The sequence below is a fragment of the Chlamydotis macqueenii genome, chromosome 2, assembly GCF_036417535.1.
Source record: "Chlamydotis macqueenii isolate bChlMac1 chromosome 2, bChlMac1.mat, whole genome shotgun sequence".
NCBI lineage: Eukaryota > Metazoa > Chordata > Aves > Otidiformes > Otididae > Chlamydotis > Chlamydotis macqueenii.
Window position 1 is genome coordinate 111,629,805 of NC_141557.1, and position 23,110 is coordinate 111,652,914.

At 37.6% G+C, this 23,110-nt stretch overlaps 1 protein-coding gene across 6 annotated transcripts in view; it reads left to right on the forward strand.

The window, feature by feature from the left end:
* LPIN2 (lipin 2) overlaps positions 1-21,929 on the forward strand; it is a 43,550-nt gene extending 21,621 nt beyond the window's left edge. For 3 of the 6 annotated variants that reach the window (XM_086740683.1, XM_086740680.1, XM_010124939.2), the window contains exons 6-20: positions 3,623-3,746; positions 4,403-4,721; positions 4,962-5,061; positions 6,232-6,419; positions 7,596-7,689; positions 8,059-8,128; positions 8,238-8,327; positions 9,062-9,144; positions 10,284-10,428; positions 12,093-12,241; positions 12,711-12,797; positions 14,626-14,778; positions 15,796-15,910; positions 16,612-16,715; positions 17,490-21,929. In XM_086740683.1, the coding sequence (XP_086596809.1) occupies positions 3,623-3,746; positions 4,403-4,721; positions 4,962-5,061; positions 6,232-6,419; positions 7,596-7,689; positions 8,059-8,128; positions 8,238-8,327; positions 9,062-9,144; positions 10,284-10,428; positions 12,093-12,241; positions 12,711-12,797; positions 14,626-14,778; positions 15,796-15,910; positions 16,612-16,715; positions 17,490-17,634 (1,966 nt within the window). In that variant the 3' untranslated portion in view covers positions 17,635-21,929. Of the gene's footprint in view, positions 1-3,622; positions 3,747-4,402; positions 4,722-4,961; positions 5,062-6,231; positions 6,420-7,595; positions 7,690-8,058; positions 8,129-8,237; positions 8,328-9,061; positions 9,145-10,283; positions 10,429-12,092; positions 12,242-12,710; positions 12,798-14,625; positions 14,779-15,795; positions 15,911-16,611; positions 16,749-17,489 lie in introns of all 6 variants that reach the window. The other 3 variants (XM_086740681.1, XM_086740679.1, XM_086740682.1) reach the window with 3 other exon arrangements.
* The last annotated feature ends 1,181 nt before the right edge of the window (positions 21,930-23,110 follow it).

Here is a 23,110-nt window from a genome sequence, read left to right on the forward strand (position 1 = left end):
TTATTGTGGATTTTTATGAATGACATAATACAGTTCACCAGTCAGTTTTCAGTTACAGTGACTGGAGCACTTATCAGAAACTGAAGAGTTTGAATATATGTTTATGCTATTATATTCCTCTTGCATTCAGTTTCTAGATTTTTTTTCAAGGCTTACCCTTTGGATTTCACCACTCTAACATGAATTTCTATTGGTGTAAGAAATCGTTCTGTCTGTATGTGCTAGTACTTGAGGTAAATTTTGTACTTTCCCTGAACATTGGGCATAGGGAAGGGCATATATAGCACATAGCATGCTGAGTAGTATCTTCATTAATCTTAACTCATTGGTGAGTGTCTAGTTTTACTTCTTTTGACCGAGGACTCTATCTCGTAGCAAATCCATTCACAATGTCAGCCTTGTGTTGCACGTTAGCTGCTCAATGCACAGGTGCCTGTTCTTTATCAATAGATGATAGTGCAGAATAGAAGAGATTAAGCTTCAGAAAATACTTTTTTGAAGTGCATATAATCTCTCTGCTTCAGGTTTTTCCAGGGCTGTGGCCTCAGCAGAGTCTGAATGTTCCACACCATGCTTGGTGCCTGCAAATTCCCCTACTGCATAGCTTGTTAATGAACAGAAGCAGTTGGACAGGAAACCCCATTATCATTCCTTTTTATGTTTTGGACTGACAACCACATCCTCAATTGTACTTAATGAGATGTAGTCTTCAAATGTTCCCTAAAGTTTTGTGGTTTGTGACTGAAAAGCAGTCACAGTGTTTGACCCTGAGGATTGACATGATGTTACATGGATTATATCACCTAGCTAGTTGTAGCACAGAGTCCTTCATCAGAGTAGGCTGATATTCCTTTTCAGTTTATGAAACTCTAGCAGTCTAGCAGGTTATCATGTCTGGGAGACATGACTCATCCCTTACAGTGCTATCTCCTCTCTTCTTGTTTACATATTTAGGGGACAGTCTGCTCTAACAACTTTTCTGTGCATTATGTGATATACGTAGTGTGTTTATGTTTTGTTTGGTTGGTTTTTTTTTAAAAAAAACCAAGAAGCTATCCAGTACAGCTTGCAGTGTAACAGAGAAAATGGCAATTTTCCTTTTCCACTTTGTGGGGGCAGAGTGTTAGGAGGGGGATTCTCCCTCTAGAAGAAGAGAAGTTTTGCTTGAAATTATTTCTCCTGAGCTACCAAAGACAGATTCTATAGTATAGCAATCATACAGTGACAGAGAAATGGGAGGTTTTAATAACCTCCTTTTTGGAGATCTGGAGAAGCTAACTGTCTTTTGGTTGAGGTTTATTGTCTTGCTCTTCAAAAGCCTTGTAGAGAGCTACAGGAGGATAATAGCCTAAGTCTTTTCAATGAGGATGCTTCTGTTTGTCTTACTCACTGTAATAACACCAGAAACCATAACCATCAACTATTTGATACCATCAATGTTGTTCCTGCTTTAACAAGCAATGTTAGCATGACTAGATCGCTATTACAAGCATGAGCCTTTTGACTAAAGACTCCCTGAGAATGATAATGGAAAAATAATGCTATAGGGGAAGTGGAACAGACCAAGGTTCTCAAAGCCCTGAAATACTCTCTTTTGCAGGTACTGATGAGTACGAAGATTTAGGCTTAGAAACAGGTTAATATGTAAGCATGGCTTCCAGTTCAGTTGCGATATAGGGAAAACAAATGATTTGGCATGTAGGGAAAATGAGTTTGCGTTCTTCCTGAAAACAAATATATACACCTATTTTCATCAATATCTTAGTTTAAATAAGCCTTTCTAACAGTACAGAAAATGTAATTTCTATAGGAAACTGTTAAAGGAGAACTGAGGGAGGAAATCTCTAAATGGTTTCTTTTTCGTAGCCCTGGGTGATGAAGGCTGGAGGTTGACAGTGAGATGATGAATCGTCACTGTAGACCTGTTTAAATGACCTACTGTCTTGGATTTTGTGGTGTCCCTCAGAGCAATATGAGGGATTCCTACTGTCTGCATTATCTTATCTGTGTACTATTTTTACAGTCTGAATGTGATCAGTTTAGTCTTGTATGATATTGCAAAACCATGACTTCACAAACCTCCAGAAAGTTTCAGATATGATACTGCATTAGATAACTAATTCTTGCAGGTATTTGTAAGGAAAAAAAAATCAATAATTAAATACCTGTAGGGGTTACTGCAAAATTTTCAATATTAAATCATAGAACAGCCTAGGTTAGAAAGGACCTCAAAACATCATCTGGTCCAACCTTTCATGGGAAAGGGAGACTAAATGAGGTTATCTAGCACCCTGTCTGGTCACAAATTGAAAACCTCCTGTGATGGGGACCATGTCCCTGGGAAGGTTGTTCCAGTGAATGATTATTCTAACTACAAAAAACTTCTTTCTTATATCAAGATGAAACCTCTCCTGATGCAACAGTTGCAAAGGCAAGTACAAAGTCCTGCAGCTGGGATGACATAACCAAAGAGCCCACTATGGCCTTCGGTCTGCCTGTCTGGGGAGCAGCCTTGCTGAAAGGGAACCAAGGGTCCTGGTGGACAACAAGCTGAACATGAGTCAGCAGAGCACCACTGCAGCAGCAAAGGCAGATCGGATCCTGGGCTGCATCTGCAGGGGCATTACTAGCAGAGATGGAGATGTGGTCATCCCACTCTACTCAGCGCTGGTCAGACTGTACCTGGAGTGCTGTGTCCGGTTTTCATCCCTACAGTTAAAATTAAAATATTGAGATTTATATATATGAAAAAAACAACCAAACCCAAAATACTCTATGAATGTCAAAGTGTAAAAAGAGCGACATTTCTATAATATGCAATATAATTGCCCTGTTCAAGAAAGGATAGATTTGGACCTGTCCCAACACTAAGTGCTACTTCAAAACAACCTCTTGTGTTTCCTTTCCTCCCTAAGATCATAAGAGCAAAATGACTTTGAAATCACACTTTTCTAGCATTTTGTAGAGTAAGTTCTTCTGACATAAAAGTACTCTTAGCTAAAGTAAATTTCATAGGTCTGTTCCTGATTTATGGATATTAATCACTGTAGGAAAAATAGAATGGAATTTTAAAAGATCGTATAATCCAAACGTGTCTGAAGGAAGGTTTCAAGTAATCTCCCTTCCTTCTCCTAAGTTATCTTGTTAATGTTGCTTTCCCCGTGTCAGAAACTGGTGAAGTTTCATGCATTTTTGAGTTAGGTTTGCAGGACTTTATTACTCAAGTCTTGACATAGCAAGCTTAAATGCTGTATTTTTACAGAGGAAAGAAACTTAAAGCTATTTTCTGTCTTACTTTTAGAGAAACTTTTTTTTGCTTGTTCTGTTTTGTTTGGAAAATGGAACATGGGCTGCAGGGAGGGCTATACCTACACTGCGGATATAATGGAGGAATCTCTTTAGGGTGGAGGAATCTGTTTAGGGTGATTGCTATGTAAGTCCTTTAATGTGATTTTGGTTTTAACCTAATTTCTCACTGTCTGAAAACCCTGCTGGGCTTCTTGCCATGTTGCCGAATAATTGAAGCTCTGTTAAGCTGTAGAAAACTCTACCAACAGTAGCTGCACAACAAATGCATTTTAAACACTGTAGCTTTTTTTTGTTGTTTTTGTTGATTTGCTAGCCCTTTCTCTGAGCCAGTCTGCCCTAAAAGTGATTCAGAACTAGAAGTTAAACCTGCTGAGAGCTTGCTTAGATCTGAATCTCACATGGAATGGACATGGGGAGGATTCCCAGAATCAACCAAGGTAAATTTATTTATTGTCTCTGTCTTTGTGAACTGAGTTTTGACATATCTAAAATTGTGTCCTAAGAGAGGATTGGAAATCTGCGCTGCAGCTCTCGAAATAATTCTGCTGAGATGGGAAAGTAGCACCCCCTTGCGGCCGACTGATAGTCGAATTTGTTGGGTTCAAAAGCTGGTCAGTGAAGTAACTCCAGAAAACCTAGCAGTAAAAATGTGAAAATTTTGAATTTTTAGTTAGAAACTGAAGAAAGCAACTTTAGAAATTTATTTTCTTTGTTTTAGGCTAAGTTCTAGCTCATTACAGAGGAATTGTAGCCTTGATAGAGTAAATTTGATATCTAACATGACAGCTGGTGACAGAAGCCCCGGTATGTCCACATTTATGCTTTTTTTTCTTGTCATGGTTTAGTCAAGTCAGCACTTCCTCTATATCAGTTTCTTTACTGAATTTGTAAATAAGCTAGTGTGAAGCTTCTATTGCAGGCAACTTAGCAACAGAGAACATGTCCCATCTTATTAGCAAAAATACATGTTTAAATTCTTACACGGTTTACTTGTGACCAGGGCTTGTACCATGAGTACAAGTTTAATGTTTAAACCAGAATAAAACAAACTAGTCAGTCCTTTTCCTAAACATGAGTTTTTTGTTTTTTTCAGATAAGCAAGAAAGAGAAACTGGAACATCCTAGAACAGCTACCATTACTCCATCAGAGAAGACTCATTTTAGGGTCATCCTCAGCTCTGATGAAGTTGAAGATGATGATGATGTGAAAGATTCTGTCTGTACAGTACTGAAACCTGAGCCAAGAACTCATCCTCTGCTTAAGCAGATAGATGTTAAAGATTCTCTTGCTTCTGCAATCATAGAACCGCAAGATCCATTGCTATTAGATGCTGATCATTCCAGACTGTGTGTGGACCCTCTACCAGAAACAAAGCCAACAGCAAAAACTGACTCTCCTTCAAAAAAGAAAGGTATATAATAAAGCTTTTGATTCTTTCCTTCACTGTGATCTACCAAATTTGAGGCCATAGTGGAAAAATAGAAATGTGCCTTTTCAATTTTTCCTATTTAAAGTCTTATCAGACTAAAACTATAATTAAACTCTTGGATTTATAAATGCTACAAGTAGGTCTGAATCTTCCACAATTAGGTTTGTATTTGATGTGTCTGGATAGCTTTGTCTTAGTAATCATAATTGTCAAAATTAACAGGGGTGCACAAGCGAAGTCACCATCAGGGGCCTGACGATATTTACTTGGAGGACCTAAAGGCTTTGGAACCTGAAGTTGCAGCACTTTACTTTCCCAAAAGGTAAGTTTGAATTAAGGTTCTGTGGATCTAGGGTTATATTGCAGTTGCACTATGTGAGTTATTACATGTATGATTTAGGTGTTTATGCGCTGGTTCTGATAAAAAGAATTGGACTTCGGGTTTCTATGCTTTTGTGGAGTAATCAGTACTGATCTCATTGTGAAAATATGTTTCTGATTTGACGAGAAACACATTGAATGATGATGTGGGAGATTGTTACTGGGAGTATTCATCTCTGTGGAACCTGTATGTTCTGCAAATGTAGAGGGGAGGGTGAGTTTGAATTGCACACTCCTTTTGCACCAGTACTCTATTTTGATGTATTGCTAGCTTTTTTTTGCATGCCCTGTACAACCCTTACGACTTTTTTTCCTTTAATGTCAAAAAGGACCAACAACAAAAAAAAACCCAAAAGATCTTCATACAAGGCAGCCCAGTCTGAAAATTCAGTCTTGTATGGGTGTTTGGGTTTTTTTGTGTGTGTGAAATCAAAACATTGTAAACTCCTAAAGTACTCTCCAAAAGAATAACTGTCTAGGAAGACCTTTGAAAACATACAGCTTAATAAGGAAGAAGTGTCTATTGGTTTATGCTAAAACTAAGATTTTAAACTTTTCAGTACTTTGATTACGTTACTTGAGATCAAGCTAATAATTCTAACTTTATATGACAGTGATTTTTTTTCTTTTTTTTTTTTTTTTTTTTTATTAATTTAAAAGGCCACCTTTTTTTCTCTTGTACTTTTTCCCAACACAGAGGGTTCTAAAAACATCAAGCAATGTTCTTTTTCCCTTTATTCTTATTCTATGTCTTTCTGGTACAGATTGAGGAGCATAGTATTGTTCTGCATAAAGAGAATGTAGAGGATTTTTTCCTCGTTTAAATCCAATTTTGTTGCAGGCAAGAGAAATGTAATTATTTTTCAATTTAGGTGAATGTTAGGAGAACTGGGATCTGTCAATCTGCTGGTAATATGGAGGGTCAGGGGTGTGTGTTTGTGTTTGGTTGGTTGGTTGGTTTTAAATTTGTGTTGTAAAATGGTGCAATACTTAAATGCAACAGCAAGATGTGAGATTTCTTTAAAGTAATCATATAGTGTGTTCTGTAACCTAAAATCTGATTTTCTTGCAAGTGAAATACTTAAGGAAAACATGGACTTCTTTTCTTTAGTGATTCCGATCCAGGCTTCAGGCAGTGGACAGAGTCAGATACCCTTTCTGGTTCCCAATCGCCCCAATCGGTAGGAAGTGCTGCTGCTGATAGTGGTACAGAGTGCATGTCTGATTCTGCTATGGACTTGCCTGATGTCACACTTTCACTTTGTGGAGGTCTCAATGAAAATGGAGAGATTTCTAAAGGTACGTGAAAGACATAAACAGTAATAAAGCTCAGACAGCTAAACAAATGAAGTGGCTTGAATGCTCTGATTTGCACCTTGCAAAGCTTTGGCTTGTTGTTATGCTTATGTTAAGAAAAGGGAGTGAATAATCTTTAATTTTCTAAAATTCTCAAGCATTTTCCAAGCAGGGATAGCAGAATTTAACCTCAAATTAATCAAGACTACATGTCTTGAAGGTTTCTGTCTCCTTTTTTGCACTACCTATTGTCTATCTGACCAACCACTCGTGTTTCTGGCTGAAATTACTTCATTAGTCCTATGTAAATCTTCATAATTCATATTCTTTCCATTTCTTATTTTTAGTGGGTTTTTTTTTTTTAAGCAATTAAAAAAACTTTGACTATTGTATTGGACTGTCTTCTCTACTGCTCTGCTTTTTCTATCCTAAATGTTTGTTAACTTTGGTTATTCTCAATGCTCTAGTTAATTTTAGTATTGAAGTTGTATACATTTTTGAGGAAGCTTCTAAGAGCACATAATCTTCATTAACGTGTACTGCAGTGTTTTTAATATTACTTTTTTAATGGTCATCCAGCCTCTAATGCATCAAGTGAAATGCAAATACTTATTAATAAAGGCTCAGAATAGCTCTCTTGGTAATGTGCTACTAATACTGTATTTGTTGGTTTGAAAAGAATTGTCTTCCTTGCAGGAGTCTTACACTAAATCATTAATTTCTGCAAACTTGCATCATCACTAGTCATGAAAATGCTATAGCAGTCAGTGATTACACAAGCCTGAAAAATTGCCAACATCTTTCCCCTTCCCCTTTTAGTGTAGTGTATATAGGCCCCTTACCTGCCATAATGATTTTTAAAGAAAATTTTCTTAGACAGGCATGACTGTATTTTTTTCCAGCCTGTGAACTGAATTAGCTCCTATCTCCTCCTTATCCTCCCTCTTCTAAAGTCTTAATTCTATTACTGTGACTGTTGAAGTGATATGAGGCTTTCCTTGTTACTGAGGAGGCTGTCACAAGCCTCTTGACAGGTAGGCCATATTAGCATATTTTGGTTAATGTTGCAAGATCAGCAAAGACTCTGAAATGACAGAAAGCATTTTCCTAGATACAAACTAATCGGACATCTTGGGATTTTATATTATTATTTTTAATTCAAATCTGCTTCTATTGCAGAAAAATTCATGGAACATATTATTACTTATCATGAATTTGCTGAAAACCCTGGACTCATAGACAATCCTAATTTGGTAATAAGGATTTATAACAGGTAAATTCTCTATATCATGTAATTAGCTCATAGAGGCTCTCATTTAAAATCTGCCCTTTAAAGTGAGTGCATTTCTCAGCTTCCATTCCAGTTTTTGGTTTTGATGGATCTGCTTCTCTGTCTGAAAGAGAATGATTTTGAACTGAAGTTTTGCATTAAATTTAGCTTTAACTGAAGTGAAATTTTTTTTCAGCAATTACCACTGATGTTGAATTGTATATACTAAAATAACTACTTACAGAAAACTTTAATGTTAGCTATTGGCAGAAAATACATATTTTCATCAACAAAAGGCCAGTTTGCACACTGATATCTATTGACCTCTAGTCAGGTTTTGTAATATCTTACCTGTAATATGTTTTAAAACAGGTATTATAACTGGGCATTGGCTGCTCCAATGATTCTGAGTTTGCAGGTGTTTCAGAAGAGTTTGCCTAAGGTAAATAGATACATGTATGCTTTTTTTTATTATTTTATTTGTAGTAACACATTATTACCTCCTTTATTTTCTTTTTCTATGCAAATTAAAAACACGCCTAATTTTTCAGGCTACTGTTGAGTCTTGGGTAAAAGAAAAAATGCCAAAGAAGTCTGGAAGGTGGTGGTTCTGGCGCAAGAGAGAAAGCATGACTAAACAGGTAACTGAGACTTTTCTTTTCTTTCCTTAGCTATTAAAAGGTGAAAAACCTGTAATTTGTCAGAAGTGCCTCAGAATGCTGCTCATATAGTTCTGTCACTGATTGCCAGCTGAGAGTTACTCAGTGTTGCAATAGCTGCAACGGCTTCTATATATTTAGTCTTAAATATCACATCTTTATTTGCTGTTACGAGTTGCTTCAACAAAATTTATTGTATTCAGCTGTTGCATAATATTAAAATTCTTCTAAGCCATAAGCTGTTGTCAGAGCTGCTCTTCAGTCACTGCAGTATGTTTTAGGAATATATACACAAATATATAAGTAGGTGCTGTGCTGCATAATAGATGTTATACTGAGTCACCCCACTTTAGGCTAAATTAAGATTTCTAAACCTTGAGTACATGCCTTAAATTTACTTCCTTCCTCAAAAAAAGTGAATTTTGTAAACTTAAAGCTTGACAGCTCCTTTAATGCTAAATTCGTAATGTTAAACTCGCAGTTCTCAACTTCTGGCATGCAACGTTTTGTTTCCTAAAATAATAAAAAATTTTAATGGATCACTTCTTCATAAGCATCCTTTTGTTAAATAATTTACAGAATTAGTGATTCTGAAACTTAATATAGTTTATGTACTATATTGATAGCTATTTGCTTAAGTATGAACTATAGATTCACTTGGATCAGCTTAAAATGCTTAAAATGTCAATATGTTTTTTATTACCATGTTGCTTTAGATACCAGAGGCAAAAGAGGGGAAAACTGAGATGCAAAGAGCAAATGAACTGCCAGCAACTATAAAAGAGCAAGTTAATAGTAGGTGTGTTCCTGTCTGAAGACTATTTTGTGGACCAAATAGTGCCTTGTCTCTTTTCCTTTTTTTTTTTTTTCTTTTTTTTTTTTTTTAATTGAATGAATAATTTAGTAGGAATTTACTGTGGGAAGAAACATTTTCCTCTAAACTATCAAAGAGGAACCAGATGTGTTTAGCAAACAACTCAGCCAAGTAATGTGGCAGCAAGCACTGTAGGAACTACAAATACACTACAATTATTTCCTAAATCCTATTGTGTTTACTTCTTAAATTGTAATGTAACTGACAGAAAAACAAAGACGTATATGGTAACCTTTACCAATGTGCCACTACTGTGTATATACAGTGGTATTGTTTCTGAGATGCTGTTTGTCTCTTTTTTTTTTTTTTGTAAAAGCCTAATATTGTACGAATAATTTAAACCATGTGCGACTTTCTGTAACGTTAAATAATTGAAACAATAAAATAGTATTAATTACAGTGCACAAGTTGCCCAAGACTATGGTTGAAAACTAGCAGTATTCAGCACAGAACTGTCCCAGTCTAGATAATTTATTGTGCATATTTGTATTCTCTCGTGATTTTACAAAGTTACTTGTAAGTGTTGTAAGTGTCTTAAAGGTTTAAGAAACTAAATATATCATGATGGAATACTTCTGAGAAATTAAATGCTGCTTTTAATCTTGAAATCTCTAATCAGCAGAGAAATAAGTCTGTGAATAACTTTAAAAGGTGAGCTTCTCCACTAACTTAACACCCACAGTTTAAATTGTAGAGTAGCTGTGTCAGCTTTTTTAAAAAATGAAACTCTGTTACTCGTTCAGTATCCATTTTAATCTGCACTTTACCTCATTCATCAACACAGTATTAGTGATCAGTTGACGCTGTGTTTTTACTAACTCATCATGCGTGGAGCCAGCTAGTAATAGCAGTATTTATTGCTCCACCATTACAAGTCTTACTTGCTTATTGGCATATGCTGACTTTTATCTGGGCATTCAGTAGAGCGTGGACTTTGTTAATCTGTGCTATCAGGTTAGTAGCAAATCCTCAACGTAAGCAGAAATTACTCTTGCATAAGAATCCTAAACCATTAAAGAAGGACTTTCTGTAGTTTACACTTATTCTGGTTGATGTCATGTTAGACCTCCGGAAGATGATTCTTCTAGTGATGAAACATCACAGGAGTTGAAGGAATCTCTGAAAATAGATTCTGCCCCAGCAGAACATCCAACCCATGGGAACATTACATCTTATAAGAAGTCACTTAGACTGTCTTCGGACCAAATAGTAAGTGGCATGCCTTTCTTGCACATCAGATGCTTCATAATTCTGCTCTTTTTGATTCAAAAAGTTGGACTTTTTCTGCTTTTTATAAACGACACATACTAATATTTGATAAAGTAAAAAATAATGTTTGGATTACTTTTCTAGCAGTAGAAAAAAGGAATGGGCAAATTTAAAATTTAAAAAGGAATGTAAAGTATTTTCCAGTGCTACTGTGGGCAACTGCAGGGAATATTTGATTTTTTTTAGGAATCTGTGTTTAAATTTTTAAAAAAATGATTTCTTGCAAAGTTCTATAATTAAACTCCTATATTAAGATGTTGACAAAAAAGTGACACTGTTGGCTTCTGTAGTTTGGATATCCTGAGATCTTAACAGTCTGATAATGTACATTTAAATTGATATGCAGTTTATTCATTGACTCTAACTTACGTCTTAGTTCTGCTGCTGTCTAAATATATGATCTTCATCAAGGAAGAATTTTGAGGAAAGCATCCACTAAGTAGAAAATACAATTGTGTACTATAGCAAACTGAGCTTTGATAGCACTGTAAGTCTACTGTAATAGCAAGAGTTAAAGTAGCAGAGTGTCAAATATCTTTTGTTACTACTGCAGTCAGTGTTGCTGTAAGCAAGTGTAGGAGCTATGGACAAATACATGTACCTAGATTACAAAAACAGACTTTACCACCGGAACTATGACAGTATTAAACCGTGGTTAACTCTTTGATGAGTTAATCAAAATAGATGAGGAAGAATAGACAAGCCATTTTCTGTAGCTGATTTATAGAATCATAGAATGGTTTGGGTTGGAAGGGACCTTCAAAGGTCATCTAGTCCCTGCAAGGAGCAGGGACACCTTTAACCAGATCAGGTTGCTTAGAGCCCTGTCCAACCTGGCCTTGAATGTTTCTAGGGATGGGGCATCCACTACCTCCCTGGGCAACCTGTGCCAGTGTTCCACCACCCTCACTGTAGAAAACTTCTTCCTTATGTCTAATCTAAATCTACCCTCTTTTAGTTTGAAACCATTACCCCTAGTCCTGTCACAACAGGCCCTGCTGAAGAGTTTCTCCCCATCTTTTCTGTAAGCCCCCTTTAGGTACTGGAGGGCCGCTATAAGGTCTCCACGGAGCCTCCTCTTCTCCAGGCTGAACAGCCCCAACTCTCTCAGCCTGTGCTCATAGGAGAGGTGCTCCAGCCCTCTGATCATCCTTGTCGCCCTCCTCTGGTCCCAGTGAAGTAAGTCCACGCCCTTATGTTGGGGGCTCCAGAGCTGGATGCAGAACTCCAGGTGGGGTCTCATGAGAGCAGAGTAGAGGGGGAGAATCAGCTCCCTCAATCTGCTGGCCACACTTCTTTTGATGCAGCCCAGGGTGCGGTTGGCTTTCTGGCATATTTTCAGCTCATGCTGAGTTTCACATCCACCAGCACCCTCAGGTCCTTCTCCTCAGGGCTGCTGTCGATCCATTCTCTGCCCAGCCTGTATTTGTGCCTGGGATTGCCCCGACCCATGTGCAGGTCCTTGCACTTGGCTTTGTTGAACTTTGTGAGGTTTGCATGGGCCCGCCTCTCCAGACTGTCAAAGTCCCTCTGGATGGCTATGATTCTAAAAATTTAATAGTGAGGGCAACTTACATTTTCAATTATTTTGATTTATTCTAAAGGCAAAGTTGAAGCTCAGAGATGGCCCTAATGATGTCGTGTTTAGTATTACAACCCAGTATCAAGGGACTTGCCGTTGTGCGGGAACAATATATCTGTGGAACTGGAATGATAAAATCATCATATCAGACATTGATGGAACTATAACCAAGTAAGTGTCATTGTTGGTTTTTTCTTTTGGTATTTTTATCTTGCTTTATTGATCCTATCCTGCTTTTAAAAATAAGATAAACTTGATTTAGGAAGACTACTGAAGGATGTTCCTTAACTGTCATGAAAAACACTTGTTGCTTTGATTTTAATTTGTACTTGCATTTACAGCGAACTAGAAATTATTCCTTTAAAAGAATAATGCAAGGGTGATGTTTACCATGTGACTTTTGCCCTTTCAGTTAGACTTCTCCAAGTTTAGCAGCCATAGGTTAACTTGGAAACTGACTTGTGCTGTATGGGCCCACTAATTGCTCTATCTGAAGTAGTTACTAATTCTCTTTTGAAATGGTTAGGGCCTTCTGCAGAGATATTTCTGTAAATCCTCATTATAAATTTTATATTTATTAGTGGTTGTATTTAACAAAACGCATATACTTAGTATCAGCTATCTCTGATTTTGCTTTTAGGTCTGATGCTTTAGGGCAGATCCTTCCTCAACTTGGCAAGGACTGGACTCATCAGGGCATTGCAAAACTCTATCATTCCATAAATGAGTGAGTATGTAAGCTATAAAGCAATTAGGGTTTTCTGGAATTTGGGAATTAACGGGCAGGTAATTGGATTGTTGTTAATAACTATGCATTCTATTACAGTTTGTTGGTTGAAATGTTGGGAAGTGAGCTACTTCCGTTATTCACAAACAAAGCTAAGGTTTTTTTTCCCCCACATGTATACTTTTACAGGAATGGAAGCCACCACTTTTACTACTTCCCTTCTCAAATGTTTTATTTTGCCTTTTAGTTCTTAAAAACTATGTGTAGTATTGTTGTGACTACGAAGGAGAACCATAATAGCAGTAATTTCTCAAACAGTCATGTATATATCTGCTTCCACTAACTCAGGTTGATCACAAAGCCTATTACGAACATGGTACGGTGTAAGTTCAAACCTAAGTGGTGTCATCCAGTGCAAAAATGTTTTGTGTTTTATTGTGTTTGCTACCAAACTCAAGTGAATGCTTCTTAGGATAGATTTCCTGTTCTGAAGCAAACCTAATTAATAACTTGCCACTGCCACAAAGGAGAGGTTGATGGCCTGGCTCAAGTTTTCTGTCACTTTGGTGCGCTTCTGACATGAGCTGATGCAGTTCAGTAAAATGATAGAAAACTAATTCAGTGAAATGGCAATGTCCCTCTTCCCCTCTCTGGATGAGTCAACTGAACGTGCTCACCTTGTGTTCTACGAGAACCTGCAGAGGCAGCCCATGTGACCACAGGAGGGGGAGGCAGGAGAGGAAAGATGACTTCTTCCCCCTTGCAGCAGTGGTGAGGTGTTTGCTTAGTTTAAAAGTGTTGTGAACCACACCCTTGTAAAGGTCTCATCTGAGAGCTATATGCCTTATAAAATTTATGTCCAGTAAGGCAGAATAAACCTACATTTTTTTTTCCTTCCCTTTCAGATTTGGTCCTTTGTTTAGCAAACTATTTTTCAAAAATATAGTGATGCCAGAAATAATACTTGCTACTGAGGATCACAAGATGATCAACTGTTAAGCACTTCATGATCCATTTAAAATTATCAGCTTTTAACTTTGTTTTTAAGTTTAGTAGTCTTTCTTCCCCAAAAATATTTAGAGTCTTGGAATCTTTTGTTGACTGTCACTGTGTTACATAGAGCTAAATTTCATCTGTGGCCCCTTGCAGTCAATGGGAAGATACAAAACAAAGTACAGGTTATTCAGTGCATAGTAGAGCAGTAGTTCTGGAGTTATTTGCCAAATTGAATCAGGTCTTTGAAAATACACATAAACACTCAAGCATTTTGTGTATGCAGTAACTGTGTACAAATCCATGTAACAGATAAACATAAAAGTCTGCAGGAAAAATTAATGGTCTTGATGAATGCCTCTTGTTATCAGTCCTTCACTCTGCGCTGCAAATTCTGACAGCAACCTGAAAAAAATCCAACAACCTGAAAAAGATCCAACAGCCAAGAAAGGAGATCTGGCATACAATATTATGTGATGCAGAAAATTTTAAATAATTGCTGTCATCCAAAAGCTGGGCTCAAAAAAGCTGGATAAAAACAATGTGGCACTTGTTAAAACACAGTCTTGTCCATTTAATTGTGTAAGCTGAGTATCACCAGCCCTGTTCTTTTTGCACTTCCTGTTTCTCATTTCTGATTGAGTCATGTATTTAAACTGTTACATGCCTTGCAGAGTTTTTAACAGTGGAACAATCTTTCCCTTGTGTGTGTGCACAGCACTGCAGCTAGTCAATACCTAAACTGGTGCCTCTGGACATTGCTGTAACCCTGTTCTTACGTTGACAAAGAAAGTCTTCAGTAGAGGTGCTGACTAAGTTGATAATTCTTTTCTAGAAATGGCTACAAGTTTCTGTACTGTTCCGCCCGTGCCATTGGAATGGCAGATATGACCAGAGGATACCTACACTGGGTGAATGACAAAGGAACAATTCTCCCCAGGGGCCCTCTCATGTTGTCCCCCAGCAGTTTGTTTTCTGCCTTCCATAGGTAAGCATGTGGGGTGTCATATATTCCCTCCCCATCTCAAAGAAAGAAGCAGATTAAAAAGATGTGGCATACTGACCATTATAGCTGTAACCAAGCACTCCACTCTGTGCTAGATCTGTTACTGAGACTTGATGTTCCTCTAGTGATCATTTATAAGCTATTTGTTTTATCTGAATTTCACTTCTGATGATATTTCTGTTTCTGTGGGCATGTCAGAAATGGCTACAAAACACAAAATATCAGTCATAGTACAGCTCACAGAATACCAGTAACAGAGCAGCTCATGTTCCCTTTTCTTCATTCTTCTAGCCCATGACTGATTACTGTTAGGTTTGGTTTATATCAGTACAATTTTGTCTTTTCAAGTATAGCTGCAAGGATTGTAGTGTAGTGCTGCTACGCAACTTAGAGGGAAAAGAAAAAAAGCTGGGGAATATGGACTGTCATACTAAATAATCTTCCAATATTGAGAATGCCCCATATATGACTACTTCAAAAGCAATATGGAGTGTAGCAGTGGTTCAACTTGGTTGATCTTTTGAACCAGCCATATTCTACCTATTCTTGATGGGGAGAGCTAATAGTCAAAAAGTCTTGTTTGTTTTTTAGTAAAAACAACTGATTGATGGCTAGCAATGACAGCAACCTCCATCAAGGTCACCAATAGGCTTTCCACACTCTTTTGTCAGACACAGGAGCTTATGTGTACTTGATTCAGTCTTCTGATTCAGATGGTCATCTACAATAAAAGCAGTTCACAAATTGTATTCTTAACTGGGAATTTAATCCCATTTACATAGCCTAGGCAGAGGTTATTCACCTGTTTTTTACTATGAATATTGGAAAACAGATAATGTTTTATTGTCTTTTGTATCTTTCTTGGAAACCTAGTGACCAATGTCTATAGAACTCCCACTGCTAGGAACAGGAAGAAATGAGAATATAAATATCAGATAAATGGGGGAAGGAGGATACCACATAATGATTTAGAATTTGACTCTTGAAATTTTATTTTAGGGAAGTAATAGAAAAGAAGCCTGAAAAATTCAAAATCGAATGTTTGAATGATATCAAGAATTTGTTTGCTCCCAGTAAACAGCCTTTCTATGCTGCTTTTGGAAACAGGCCTAATGTAAGTCTGCCCCTTTCTAATAGAAGAGTTAAAATGCATGGAATACTTGGGAAGCAAAGGAATAGACTTTTCTTTTTGAGTCTGTCTAAATTTAAATAAGGAAATGGGACACCGATGCTTGTATGAGTTTGGTCAGGAAAACCCATGTGCAGATAACTTTAAATAAAAGCTACTAGAGCTGCTTATATGAAAAAGATTACAAAGATGTGTTACTGTTCTCAGGATTTTATTAAGTACGTGCCACTTTTCCATATTCTTTTTCAGCATTTTTGACAGCTTTATAACTTAGGAGTATTAATTCAGTGCTCCTCAGTCTTGAATTCTTTTTCCTATTGTATGGTTCCTGTATTTTCTCTGCAGATCAGTGGTATCGTGATTGAGCTAGAGAGGGGAGGTGGGTATTCTAATAGGAATATTGTCACAAGGAATGGTATTGTGTGGTACACATTTTGTGCCTGTTTGTGGTCCCAGGCTTGGGAACAGGAATTAAGGGATTAGGGGCAGGGGAATGTTCTGTTATGGTGTGTGTATGTTTTCGGGGTTTATTTTGGTTTTTTGGCTATTGTTTAGGGGACTCTTTTGTAAGGGGCAGTTTTACTGTGTCCTTTTTGGATCAGCTTTTCTTATTCCTTGAAGAAATTGTTATATCCCTTTCAATAAGGAAATATTGAAGCCCAAGCTTTTGGTCATGGTTTTTGCAGGATGTGTATGCCTACATGCAAGTGGGAGTTCCAGACTGCAGAATATTTACTGTGAATCCAAAGGGTGAACTGATCCAAGAAAGGACTAAGGGGAACAAATCTTCGTAAGATCATTTTTGTTATTTCAGCTAACAAAGGTATTTAGGAATGAGATTACAAAATAATTGCAATTGTGACCGTGGTGAGAATCCCTATTACATACAACACATGAAAATCTTATTAGCCAGAGAGTTACAGCTTTGGACACTTAATTGAAAGTTTTCAAAACGAAAAGTAAATCGATGAAATAAAAATGAAAATTGCTTCTGCAGTAGTGATGCCTTATTTGACTATAGCTTTCTAATCTAGACTTCTAAAGCTCTTTTTCGGCTACAGTTGAACAGTGACTAGACTGTTAAATCACAGAATCATAGAATGATTAGGGTTGGAAGGGACCTTCAAAGGTCATCTAGTCCAACCCCCCTGCAAGGAGCAGGGACATCCTCAACTAGATCAGGTTGCTCAGAGCCTCATCCAGCCTGGCCCTGAACATTTCCAGGGATGGGGCATCCACCACCTCTCTGGGCAACCTGTTCCAGTGTTCTACAACCCTCAGTGTAAAAATTTTTTTCCTAATATCTAATCTAAGTCTACCTCCCTCTATTTTAAAACCATTACCCCTAGTCCTGTCACAACAGGCCCTACTGAAGAGTCTCTCCTCATCTTTCTTGTAGGCCCCCTTGAGGTACTGGAAGGCAGCTATAAGGTCTCCCCAGAGCCTCCTCTTCTCCAGGCTGAACAGCCCCAACTCTCTCAGCCTGTCCTCATAGGAGAGGTGCTCCAACCCTCTGATCATCTTTGTGACCCTAATAATGATGTTTCTTTTTTTTTAAATACAGATATTACAGACTAAGTGAGCTTGTGGAACATGTGTTCCCATTGCTTAATAAAGAACAGAGTTCTGCGTTTCCGTGCCCAGAATTCAGCTCCTTTTGCTATTGGAGAGAGCCTCTTCCTGAGCTTGACATGGATGACCTGGCCTGAAAAATACTTCTCACCTAGAGATGGAATTTCATATTCAGCTACTCAACTTCAGTTTAAATGTGAAGAACTTTCTTAACAAAGATGCTAATTTATATACTGGTACCATAAGTCTTACTAAAGAAATCACTTTAACTCTGTTGTTTTAAAACAAAGAAAATGCAAAGCTACTGTCTATTTTTTTGTGTGTGTGAGGTCGGTTTATTTGTTTATTTCTTTATTGTTTGTCTTTATATACCTGTTCTAAGGCACTTGAGATTGGCCTGTCATTTATGGTTATGGTACCCAAGTGCTTCAAATGCTGAGGTAAACTATGACTTTGCATTTTCATCAATACAGACCTTATTGTAAACATAGATTTTTTTTTTTTTTTTAATTAGTCTTAATAGTATGTTTTCTAAAATGAAGCCAAAAAGTGTATGGAAACTGCCAAATAGAATGTCAGACCTACTAGTGGAAAATGTGGTCTAATAGGCAATTAGGCCATTTTTGAAAGGAGCTGGAACCTAAGACCAGTGTGCTCTTTCTCACCTAAGATACAGAAAATGTGGAGACATTACTAGCCCGACAGACTCTGAAGACATAAAATTCCTCTTTAAATGTAAATATATGCCTTTTGCCATATGTACAAGACTGTGCTTGTACAATTCACATTCAAACTAACTCTGCTTATTACATTTTTACATGCAATGCTTAAAATATTTCATAAGCTTGTTAAAGTGAAGTTGTCTTCAGATATTTGTATGGCTTTTGTTGTTTTCAGGCTGCACTGTGTCGTGTTACGCTTCCATCAAGAAATTTCTTGAACGTTTCTGTAAGTGCTGGGGAGCTGGCATTTTTATTTCTTTTTTCAATACAGAGATGATGCATATGTGTGTGTATGCTGTGCAGGCCAGTAAAATGTATGTACAGATTATATTCAGGGAATTGTAATACTAAGAAAATTATGTATTTAATTTTTTAATTATCTACTGCAGGTCTTTCCAGAATTCTCTATTGCAGGCTTTCAGTAGCTGGAAGGAAGTGCAGCTCAATAGTGAGATTCCAGGTATGAGAATGGTTAAGTGCTGCAGAGCAGAATAAAACCTTTTTTTTTTTTTTTTTTTTTTTTTTTTTTAAACTTTTCGGTTATTCATAAACATCATGCTGGTCATTCCTCAGGTTCAGATCAGAGCCTGTGAACAAATTGCATTCCAAGTCTAGTGTTTATCAGCTGTAAAAGCAGTTAGTATTTCTCTCTCCAAACATACTTGAAGGCAAAGGTAGCTCTGCTTTTTGAGCTGAGTTCGTGCATTTAACCTCTTTTGGACAAATCTATGGTGAGAATGTGTGACTCCACCAGCCCAGAGGGCCTACGGACTACAGTCACTTTAACATCACTAATTTCAACATCAGTCCTGGGCTTTCTGGGCACACAGTATTTTCTATCACTCCTTAAGCAAGTTCCTGGGATGATGCATTAAAGATCCTTCCAGGGTCAAGATTGAAAATTTCCACCAGGCTCCCGGGCGAGCTTTCCCCGGTACACAGCTCCCAGTGGGAGCAGGGAAGCGTGAGTGATCTTTAGAAAGCATTTGTATGGCTGCCTGCTGCGGTGCCTGCACCAGGGCTGCTCTTCTCAGAAACAGCTTGGGCAGGCCCTTCTGCTTCAGCTGACTTGGGCTGAACGTAGGAAAGGAGCTCTTTTTGTCTCACTACCTGTAAAAAAGTATGTTTAGAGGATTTTAACCCACCCCCTCCCCCACAACTCCCCCTGCAGAATATTTAGTTTCCTTTATCAGGCTGAGTAATCTTAATCCAATTGTGATGTAACACCAGCTGATGCTAGACAATTGGTGAACTGCTTGGGGGGATCACTTTTAGATCTCTATATAAATGAAATTACTTTTTTTTTTTCCCCTTATAAAACTCTAGTGTATTTCTGTGTTTATAAAACATTAAATAAAGAGTGGAGGCAAGCAAAATCAACATGGAACTTCTCTTTCAAAGCAGGAGTGTAAGAGTGGGAAAGAAAACATACCTGTCTGTCACAGTGTGCCATGTGTGTCAGTGAATTAAAAGGCATCCTCCTTCTTGTACAGTGAGAACAATACTTTCTGTGACAGTTTCAGCAAATTCTTGGTCCTGTGACCAGTGACAGTGTTTAAGTGAATTTCACAGGATTCAACTCAAAGGATAATTTGCTCTTACTTCTTTTTTTTCCTTTTTTTTTTTTTTTTTTAACTCAGAAGCTTACAAACATCATTCCACAGTTGTGGTTTTTTTTTTCATTTTTCTTACCTTTTATTCCATAGATTTACTTAAAAAATGAAATTTTCATGATCACCAAGTGCTTTGAATATCAATGGGATTTGAGCTTTTACGTCACTTAAATACTTTAAAGTAAATAAATAAGAATCCAACATAATAAAGTATTTTCATTACAAGATGAAATATTCTATCTAAAGATTCTATTTTACATAAAGGGAGTGAAGCTGCCTTCCCTAAAACAGTCCTTTGTGGATGTCAAAATTTTCTTTACCATGCTTAACTTATTCTTGGTGGCCTTGGTATTTACACAGGTTTTCTAAAAATAAGAGTACTTCATGAAACAAGGATGGGTTTCAGATAGGGCAGATTGTTACCAAGGTTTGGCTGTATCTTTTTTGGCTGGTTGTTTTTTTTTTTACTTTTTTTTCTCTTCAGTTCTATTCATCTTTTCAGATTGTCATAAAGATAAGAGGTAGATTTTCAGGTGGGGACTTGAGTAAATGAGCATTGTGGTAAAATAGTATCAGGTCTATCTCCAAACGCATGTAATTTAAGCTCGAATGAATATGGGGGATGTATGGTTGTAGAGAGCTCCCCGTTCTGCTAACCTGTTATTTTGCATTATAGGGATGTCCACAAAGTTGCTTATTTAAAAACTTTATTTTTGCTCTGTAACAGCTACAGTTTTGATATTTGTTTTTTGATCTAATGTAAAAGTGTTCTCGAGTATTTCTGACATGAATAGGATGGAGGTTTGGTTTTGTTTTGTTTTGTTTTTCTAAATCTGGCTTGTATTTGAAGCTTTTCAGATTGTTTGTTAACCCTGTTTAGGGATGGAACATGGGGGCACTGTACCTGTCATTGCATACCTATGTAATTTGGACTGCTGGGCACTTTACTGACTCTAGAAAAGACATCTCATTGCTGTCAAACTGTAGGCTAGTGCTGCAATATTAATACGAAGTGGGGTAAACAGGAATTACGCATTAGCCTGTCCTTTGTTACTTTAGTTGAGAGAAGTGTCCTGAAACTAATGTCTGAGAACAAGTTGTGCTACACTTATTTAAAATCAGCGCAAGCTAAATCATTCTTTCTGTGAAAGAGGAACTTCTAAGTGTGTATGCCTGCAGGCGCATGCACGGCCCTGTTAAGACTGTGTTGTTGAAGATGCAGATCCTCTTGGCATCGGAACCATGTCGAAGGCTGAGTCAGTGATGCCTGTCTGGGAGTAAATACAGAGCATTGCGATTCAAAACTCGTTAGTGACTTGGACATTACCCATTTCTGTAACGATTTAAAGATCATTTAAGTGGTACAGATTTCTGGATTTTTTTTTAACTGTACCAAGCATGTTTCTACTTCAGAAGGTTGGACTCTTGTCCCTAACAGTATACAATTGCATGTGCAATCTTGGCTCATGTACCCTTAGCTTCCTGTCATCAGTACAGTCCTCCTAAAAGTCTTTTTTTTTCAACTGGAAAAGTTTTAACACTTGCATCAATTCCGTTACGGAACTTGTGAAGCAAACTCTGAATCCACTTATGGTAAAGATAAGTGAGATGAGATTTCATGTTAATATTTCATACAAGTCTTTAGAAAATACAAATGAGAATTGTTGAAATGACTGTCATGCAAATTCATAATGAAACTTCAAAATACATAGTGAATTTGAGATGCCTTTAAAGTGTCACTCTTGCCTGAAGAAGTTAGAGTTACCAAAGTTAAAATCTGCTGAATAGAACGGAATTGTTTGGGATTTTTTTACAGTGTTAATTACTTCCAGATGAAAGTTAAAATGTTGGCTTACTTTGAGGGTGGGAAAACCTCTTCAATCGTTTCATTTTTATGTTGAAGATGTGGAATACTTGATTGTTAAGCAACCCAATCACTAATAAGGTAGTGTGCTTAAATCTGTCAAATCTGTGATCATACCAATGCGGTGGTTTTTGTTAAGACTGGACTATCCTGGGTACAGTAACCCACACTTCAGTGCAATGTTTATTGATGTTCAGAACAATGTTATCACAATAAACCAACTTAAACTAAAATTTGTCTTCACTTGGTACTTGGGAATTCCATTCTTGTATTGCTAATTTAGTAAATGTGGGGTTATTTAAATTGTATTCATATTTTACATGGAATTCAAGTTGCTCTTCTAAGGACTATAATACATTTGCCTTCTCTCCCACTAGGTTTTCTTTTCTCAGAGTATTTATACAACTGATAAATAACTGCTGTCATCAAACTTGCATTGTGTGCCAGTACTGATACTGGGTTATAACTATAACGAAAAGCAAACATGCATTAATAATAGAGAGTGTCAGGTCACAGATGCATGACTTGGGAATACACAAGCTGCCTTGAAGAAAATCTTGCAGCTGCATAGTTTGAGCTCTTGTAAATCTGCCCTAATTTGGAGTTTTATCCTAATTCCATCAAAGTTAACTTTTTCCTTTCAAGGCAAAGAGTATTGTCTTCCATGACCGTTGTTAAATTGCTTGAGGTAATTATTGTGGGGACTGTCTTGAAAAAGGGGCCTCAAGCTTTCAATAGAAACTTATTCTTCCTGGTCTCTTGCTGCTGTTGCTAAATGCAACTAACTAGCACCCTGCCTTAGAAAATCCAAGCCTTTCAGTCACATGTAAGAGTACGACACATCTGCATGAAAGTATAAATGATGTTGTGCCTTTTCATCTTTCTGTACTGTGTGTTGCTGCCGCCAGCACCCACTCGCTCTCCTTGTGCCCAGACACAGAGCTCACTGCTAGAGTTTTGTCATCATCTCCTGCATTTCTGTTGGGATTCCCCTGTGTTTCTGCTCACACACTGCACCCTCTGCTTCACACCTGGGATGCTTAACTTCTCACACCACGCTCATCGCTGGCCATCTTTCATACTTGGGTCTCCATACTTGCTTGTTGTGTGCAGTGAGTTACCGAAGTGGTTGCTGGCTGTGACTGGGGCCCCAGACTGGTGTGCGGTGGGAGGGCCTCCCAGCCAAACGGCTGTGGCAGCAATGTGGCTCGGGACGAACAGATGTTGAGCTGCATGAGAGCGAGGACTGGTGTTAATGGCTTTTGCACATCATGCTTTGAATGGGGTGCAGGTAACTGTGCACTGGGATAACTGTAAGCAGTGCTAAGCCACCTCCTTGGCAGTGCTACAAAAGCCTTTGCTTGTAAGGAAGTATGCCAGATACAGACAGTTTTGACTAAGCATTCATCTTTAG